Source organism: Physcomitrium patens, chromosome 9 (assembly GCF_059467195.1).
Source record: "Physcomitrium patens ecotype Gransden chromosome 9, ASM5946719v1, whole genome shotgun sequence".
NCBI classification, from domain to species: Eukaryota; Viridiplantae; Streptophyta; class Bryopsida; order Funariales; family Funariaceae; genus Physcomitrium; species Physcomitrium patens.
The window spans coordinates 6971544-6980052 of NC_143418.1; the positions used below are offsets into that span (position 1 = coordinate 6971544).

Genomic DNA, 8509 nt, shown 5'->3' on the forward strand with positions numbered 1-8509 from the left:
AACAGGTTCAGAAAGCTACTGGCATGTCCTGATTTCAAGCAATAAAACGGGTTATATGATTCTAATTCCATCCCATGACGCAAGTATCAGAGTGTAGCAATAACAGAGATTCTGGGCCATGAACAATTTTTAGTTAACTGTAACAGCTGTTGAACATTCCATTTGTTGGTCATTCACGTATATCTGTTACAAAGATCATTACTAAGACTGCACACTGATTCATCTTCCAAGTGAAGAGAAAAATTCTTAGAACACTTCTGCTCCACTTCAGAGCAGGCCTGCAAAATATTTACGTACTCAGGTTTCAAAGTTAAGCTTTCCTCAGTCGTTCTGTAGAATCCGTGCCCTGAACGTCAGATTTAATCCAGCGTAGAAGATCAATACTCTCTTTGGAACGCTATGGTTTACTTTCTTAATGCTCTGCCCCGTCTGTGAAGGGTTCTATTTTGGTGGGTTGGCTGACAACAGAGTGCTCTGATATTTCAACTGTGTGCGATCCATCTGAACAACACCACAGCCAGTCAGACCAAATGCAACTCACTCCAATGTCAGACTCGTACAATGGATGCTGCAACCTTGCTCGGTCACATGTATAAGAGAACAATGAAGAGGTCTTCAAACCTAAAACAACGAAAAAGAACAAAACAACCATCAGTAAAGAGGGATAGGAGAGGAAAAATAAAAATGGATTGAGTACCTTGCTTGTGTAGATGTGCGTGGTGGTGGGGGTGGTGGTGGCGAGCAGCTTCCTTGCTGTGTTTGTGCCCCTCGTGGTGATCAGCATGCCCACGACCATGATGTAATCTCGTCCCTGGAGTAATGTTCACCAGATTGCCATGATCGTTGTAATCCTTGGTGAGACCCAGGATGCCGATATGGTGATGTTCATGAGGTGCGACACGCTCGTGGCTGTGGTCCTGGCTGTGGCTGTGCTTCATCCTTGCAGACTTTGCCCACTGGCTAAGGGCCGCACCAGTAGACTCAGATCTAAACACTGTGAGCTTCATGTTGGAGCCAAGCTATAATTGCACACAAGAACGTGTTATCCAAAAAGCCTTGGATGATTTACCGACCGACGTAGACTACTAGGCTGCTAAAAGTACCTATCGTGCACAAGGTTAAAAGTCACTAAGCATCTCAACAATGAAATTTATTATAAACCTTGTAATACAGCTAGAATCTCTTGACCACGCGAGTGCAAGTTATACGGGACGCAACAGAGAATAGCACGAATCCTAAAGACACTGCATGCATTTCCAACTGAAACATTTGTATAAACGCATTTTTTTCAGGTGCGACTAGGGAATTCACATAATACAATTCAGTTAAAATGAGTAATACCTGGGTGACGAGGGCATAGAGGGGCAAGGTGCTGATGCTGCACAGAACCTGTAGAAAAAACCTGAATTCATCCGCAAGATATCAGTCAGACCAATGCCAAAATCAAATCAAAAATATTTAAACAAAGATGTAAGTTTCCCGTTATTCGATACAAATGATTGCTACTGAAACAATGCTGTTGAGATACTGTAAGTTCAGGTTTACATATTCTGAAGGATACAAGACGTATAAAACTTACCCAACAAGAATGCGCACAACAACCATCCATGTTTTACCCACTAAGCAAGATGAGTACCCATAAGTGACCTGCAAGATTTATGCAAAAGTCAGTCTCAGCACTTCTGAATTTCTACAATTACGCAGTACCCCGGGCTAATTCTCAATATCCTCACTTGCAGGTTGAAAGAATAACTTAAATTCCAGAAAAACTTCAATGCATGTTCTATGGGTTCGTGCTCTAAGATTACTCAGGGCTAACAGATAATTTTAAGTGGTTTTCAAAAGAGAAATCTTGTTCATCATACATTGCCTTCTAGAAACGTGCAAGTACTAACCATTGTCCAGAAGAAGAAGGCCAGTTCGAATGCGTTCTGAAAAATATGCCAACCAAACAGGTGGTGATCAGATGCATTCATACCGAAGTGGATGTAATCAGCCTCAGGCTCGTACTTCGCAATTTGTGGCGAAAAATCTCTAAAAAAACCAAAAATTCAGGTCGAGGAAATACCTGGAAAAGGATGAAGTGAACAAGGAAAAGTAGCAGGCGTGGAGATTTAAACCAGAAAAGATCATCGCGAGGGCTTATCCCTGGGCACGTCTTGACTCCTCTGTCCTCATCTTCTGCGCTCCCGCACAGGTCATCCTTGTCGCTTGCCTCAGTTCGGGCTCTCAAGACCAAGGAGGTAACTATAAGCTGGAGCTTCGTTCCAACAAATAATACCATCTGTCTCATCCAAGAACGTAACCAATAAGATACCAGCAATACTTCACAAATACCAACATGCATGATGCGCTGATTACTTCAGTTTTGGAGAATCAGATACAACGCTTAAAGCGACTGGGTGCATTCAAACTCACAACTAGAGGAACAAACGCCAACCAGAAGTAGCTGTACCATCCTGCAATCAGAAAATGTCAAACTTAAGATAAACTGACTCAATTTAACTGAAATCCGTGAAGATTCACAACACAGGGAGAAATGAGGAGAATGCAGAAGCAGCAATAATTGGAATTAGAGATAAAGTGAAGGATTAACCATCTATATCAACAAGCAGGTAGATGCACACGAACACCCACAAGTAGTAACTGCCAAAGCCCACACGTGCCAACCCCAATAAGTCCAAGGGACAGATAACCAGGAATATTCAAATCAGTAGCCCCAATTCATATACTAGCCACGTACCTCATTAACAATCGTGGAAAAATAAACCATAAGTAAACTCTGCTAGTCCAAACCAAAGGGCTGTAAAGTGGTTACCCCATACATACCTGATTCCAACCACATGCTCAAAGTCTCTTTCCATACTCCGCTTGATGTAGCTATGAAAGTCAAAGTTCGGGTTAAGGTTGTGATGCTACAACAGTCACAGCAAAAAATTATCAAGAGAGAAAAAAGATGCTTGCTATTCAGATTTTCTGAGAATGGTATGTATATTTTTGAACCGGACACTCATCAACGAGTCAAAACGTGCAGTCGACTGCACAAACATAAATCCGACAGTGATCTATAGATGACATCAGTAGTTATCTCCAGCAAAATTCAGTCTTGGCCAACGAATACAATAATTACAGGACTCAGAGGAAGTCCGTGACTTACTGTAATGAAACCGTAACGTAGACACAAGTAATCCTGTTCCGAAATAGGCTTTCCAAACTGCTTGAAGAAGCTGTACTGTGTACATAAAGCGAATGAAGTACTTAATATGTTAGTACACCTACAAGCATTCACGAAGGCAATACTATTAGGTCATTAATTTCTTCATGAAATCCTGCTTAGACTCCAATGTATCCATGAATATTGCTCTGAAGGTAAGATTAAAAAACAAAAACAAAATCCACGCTGAACCCGAGGGGCAAGTCCAATGCGGCTGCGGAGGCGACAGAAAAATTCCATGCACAGAGAAGAGCATTGGGTTTATCACTGGGACTAACAAAGTAGTGGGAGAAATGTAGGCTGGTATCTGACGTCAAGAGCATCCGGTCTTTGGTATTTGCACCATCATAATTTTTTGAGTCTAACGCTGCAGCATCAATGAACCGAAACAAATGTTTTCATCAGGCGCAATCGATCACAGCCTGTATCACTAATACACAGAAAGACGAGAACAATGAAAATGGCTAATGAGAGGGATGGCTGGAGGCTACGAACCTTTCTTCATACTGTTTTCATATTCATTTACGCTATTCGCCTCCCAATTCTTCCACGAATGCACCTGTTCAGCCGTTCACATTAAATTCCAAACCCCACATCACACAAGATATTCCATGCAGATCAATGCCTGCACTGAATTCGGTACTCAATTTCATTTTCAAACGTCAAAGCAGCAAACACTTACTTCCACCGCTTGTCACCAATTTCTCGTAGTGAGGAATTCATTGGCAATGAGCATTTCTAAAAAAAAGGTAGCATCAGGAATGGCATGCAGTAACCTAAAGGCCTTACCTGCCATAATCCCAGGAGCACCGTAACTGCGCTGTATACCACGTGCACAATCGCCATCACGAAAATGAAAATATGGAGTTGGTGGAGACCTTCTATCGATATCACTTGCACTTTACCCTGCAGCCAAATCAGACAGCTCTCTAACCTCAGCGGAGCAGCAGAACGTACTCCAATCAATGGACCCGAAGATACCATCACATTGAACAACTATGACAGTGCGTGCAGAATGGTGATATTGCGTGACCCATGTGATTAAATGCAGAATGATGGAAGTTTAAGGACGTTACAGGTGGACAGGTCACACTTGGTCCTGCATCCCAGAGCACCCTGTGCCCTAGTGCTTCTGAAATACGACCCTCAGAAGCTGGTTTAAAACTGCAAGGAAGCATAAAATGGTTGAACCGCTCGGGCATGCACATCGAGGCTATCTTCTTCTGAAAGACGGTGAGAGAGAGGGATATAAAACCCAGCAGCATCAGCTCTGTAAAACACACAATGGATACTTTTGAAGGTCGTATAAGCAGGCGCTAATCAGCACTATCGCTGCGTTTTGAGAAATCGAAACTAACCAATGTGCACGAGTTACGTCACCGCTGCTTTCGATAATTTACAAATCTTCGAGTTAGAAACAGGCTGTTTTTCAGCAACGAGTTTAAGTCTGAGAGTTAAAAAAGCATTGGACACTTGACAGCGAGGTAGTAGGAATGACTTGCCATCCTTAATTTGCCCCAGGGTGTGCGACAACTCCTTCTTCTTCGTATTCTTCAGGTGCTGCACAGACATAGACAAGGATGGTGCGACTAATTCAGCATTACTGGATCACCTTCCTCGAGTTAGGTTGAGGGGTTGCACATCTCTACAGCGATTGCGATAAAGTCTAGTAATCGGTCAGTATCGGCACAGTGAAGGAGTGAGAGAGAGATGAAATCATGGGATTAGACTGAACATGAGAGATATGTCAGCCGCAAGAACTGTAGTAGGCAACGATCACCACCGTTAGATATAGCAATAGACAGGCATAACATTTGGAACCAGCAGTGCGGAGTCTGATAGTGATGAATCCACTTCAGAATGGAACGTGTGTTTGGGAAATTCAGAATGAAGAGGGTCTTCACACCGAGGCAGTTCACTGCCGCGAACTCAACACTGAGGCATTTTCAAACTTGGAGGACTCTGAAATAAAGGATATTGTCTAAATCTGGAGAGATGAATATCTTTCTCTTGGTGAATTCGGCAACACCGGCAATGAAGTCGTTTGGCCATGTGTGACACACTCTTCGAACTTCTACTCTAAAGTAACAGTCACAGACTTTCTCCTCTTGCTGATGGAAAATCAACCACGAAGAAGGTCCAGAACTAGGGAGGAAGTAAAAAAGAAAAAAGAAAACCGCGATGTGGACTGGTGTCTAGAGGCGATTCTTACTCTGCCCAGATATTTGAGGCCTCGTTCGACCATCAGGGACACCACCACGAACACCGCGCACACCGCTGCGACGGCCCATGTGGGCGTATCCTCAAGAGACTTCTCCTCCTCTTCCGCCATCATCTTCTCCGATGTCTGACTTCCTTCGAACTCCTTCCTATCAGCACTACTACAGTCAGTTGTCACCCTCTCCCTGCTGCTTCACTCTCCATAGTCTGCTTCGTAAATTCACCAGCTTCCCCTCGCGCACATCTCCACACTCGAGTCTTGAATGCTGGCCCATGTACAACACTACGTCCAACTCTCCTCTACTGACCTTTCCGAATGGAATCTGCTCTCGACTACCCTTAAGCCTCCAGAGTCCGACAATGAAGCACAATCCTTGATAAGTGGGACCCATTCTTGAACTCCTAATAAATCGCCAACAGTCCCTAGGCCGCAGATTAAAGTTGCACACCTACTACCCCAATAACGACCTCCCACGGACTATAGTCATTCGTTTAAAGATAGAATGATCTCCTCGAAACAACCCACTTTACGAAAACGTTGTTAACTTGACAGACAGGTGCGACATAGAGCTTGACCTTTCGATGCTGGTTGAACTTGACTTTCACAGTAAAAGCGTGGGACAATTCATGACGCACAGAGTTATGTGTCGAAGCATGGAAGGGGGATCAAGTGCAGGTGGAACGAACACAGCGTGCAGGCCTTTGGAAGTATCTGAGCCTGCCCTTGTCATTCTGCAGTGCACTCCATGCAAATTCTCATGTCGAATTTTGAGGTGGACAGGAATCCTCCGCCACTGAATCCACCCCTCGTCGCTCGTGACCCAATCACCGCCCTTCGCCAGGCTGTGCTTTGGCCCCATTGAGGTGCCCCAATCACAAAACACGTGATGCAAATGCGGCATCTGTGCGCATCATTTGGATGGCTGCTAAATTTCTGAAATTTTCTTGCAGGATCTGGTCTTTTTAATATTGGGCATACATGGGTACAACTATGGCTTCCACGGTGGATCAGGTTGTATTTAATCATTTCTCGCAGGTTTTGAAACATGGATCTGTTTTCAAGGAACCCCATTTTGTGAATATACGAGGATCACCACATGATGCAACCAATGCTGCTCTGCAATAACATGGATCGACTCAAACAAAATTAGTGTTTGACCTTGTTTATTTGATGGTTGACTGTTGAAGTGGCTCTGCTATGTTTCGATTTTGTTTTAGTCTGTGATTGCGTTTTTCTTTTTCTTTTTGCTTTTTATGGTAAAGTAGGCCTGTTGTTTGAATTAGGCGTAGTCGAGAGTGATGCAATACGTGTGGATGAACGCATGAAGGTAACCGAACACGAGATAAACACATTAAGTTTTGTGGAGACATGTTAAACGTCTACATTATTCTGGCGGTGTGTATCAAAAATATCCCGATTCACATTTTAATCGTTTTTTAGGTGTTTGAATCACATTTTCGAAACTGGCAGTTGAACCAGTTAAAGACCCCAACCTTGCTGCTTTTTTACTGATTTGGACCCTTGAAAATATTCAGGTTTAGTATGCGTTTTTTTCAAAGAAAGTGTGTGTGTAGGTCATTTTTCTTTTCTTTTCTTTTTCTTCTTATAAAAATTTGTTTTGAGTTCCATGGAGCTAACACTTACAAGTACAAGTACAGCACATAGTGTTTTTCAATGTCATTAAAGTTGAACCAAAGGGGAAGAGAAAGAACAAAGAAAAATATAAAAGGAAAAAGACAGTAACCTTGAATAGAGGGAGAAAGAGATGACAAAAAGAGATCGTTGTGAGTGAGTTTGCCTGGCAAAGAAACCTCTCCTTCCATCATCTGATCGGCCTGAATCACAAAGATGTTTTGCCCAGTCCAGTACATGCAATACAATTCTGAATTGCTACTGCATGTACTTGTGGGTGTAATTAATCATATATATATATATATATATGTGTGTGTGTGTGTATAAAAATATGAAACCATTTATTTATCTGTATACAGTATCATATAACACTTTATTATTTCTTCATTATATGGTAATGCAATAATATGTATTTTTAATTTATCTATTGTAAGAGCTCAAATTGGGAATTTTAAAATTTTGTGCAAGATTAATATTCATGGCTCATTGAAGGGATCATGATAAAATTTTAAAACCAAGAAAAACAGAGATATCAATTGTACTTATGATTTTGACCAAAACAAATTGGACATCCAAGTTTTGATAATTGCTTGTTCCAAAATTGTATACAATATTGCTAACATTTAAAGAAATATACAAATTTGAGTGCTTATCAACAAAATTACCGAATTTTCTTATTGCTCTTCAAATAGGATGTTTATCATGTTGCATCACTACTATCTCACTCTATTAGCTCCTACCTTGAATTTTGCCCTCCCTCATCTTTTTTGGTTCTTCAATGAAAGTTATTCTGAATTACAAACAATCCTATCATATTGTATTTACATTCAAATAAAGAGAATATAATTAATGATTATCAAAGTGTAGCATACAATCTTCTAGTATCCAAGGACCATGAAAAAATTAGTCAAAGTGGCTAAAGTAGCTCAATTGGATTTTACAATGGAATATTTTGAAACCTTCTAAATATGTTTTTTAAATATAAGAGGCTTATTGGAATCACAAAAGACTAGTCATTTTGGCAAATTAAAGTCGTTTTATAAATTAGTGTCTGAGACTCCTTTTTATTCACAATCTTTTCATTGATAGTCTTCATTGTAACAATTAATTTTATTTATTTTTTACCAACATTTTATCCATATACGTCTGTTTGGTTTTATTATCAATCTTAACAAATTCATTGTAATAATCTTACAGATAGCATGGTAACATCATTTCTAATGCATAGGATCATCAATATTTGATTGAATTAGGCCAAGTCTCTCAATAAAATTACTTCAAATTAGAAATTCAAGAACACATATTTACCATCTCTATTTACCCTGTCTTCTTGAATTCTTTCCAATCAACTAATATTTATTCTAAAGATAAAATATTATATAATTTATATTTTATTATTTATTTATAAAAAAATATAAATTATTATAAGTATTTATAAAAAA

At 40.5% G+C, this 8509-nt stretch overlaps 1 protein-coding gene across 2 annotated transcripts; it reads right to left on the reverse strand.

Moving 5' to 3' along the window:
- Nucleotides 1–109: 109 nt before the first annotated feature.
- On the reverse strand, nt 110–5736 carry LOC112286757 (MLO-like protein 15). Of its 2 annotated transcripts, XM_024528994.3 has the most exons (16): nt 5427–5736; nt 4717–4774; nt 4291–4484; nt 4004–4120; nt 3710–3773; nt 3493–3581; nt 3158–3232; nt 2830–2915; nt 2597–2646; nt 2419–2459; nt 2069–2284; nt 1896–1931; nt 1580–1647; nt 1342–1402; nt 698–1019; nt 110–501 (listed from the first exon to the last, which is right to left on the reverse strand). In XM_024528994.3, exons 1-16 carry the CDS (start codon nt 5547–5549, stop codon nt 413–415), a joined length of 1689 nt encoding a protein of 562 aa, XP_024384762.1. In that variant the 5' UTR covers nt 5550–5736; the 3' UTR covers nt 110–412. The 2 variants fall into 2 exon arrangements, with proteins under 2 accessions (XP_024384762.1, XP_024384764.1); XM_024528996.3 differs by lacking the exons at nt 4291–4484; nt 4717–4774.
- Between the last annotated feature and the right edge of the window lie 2773 nt (nt 5737–8509).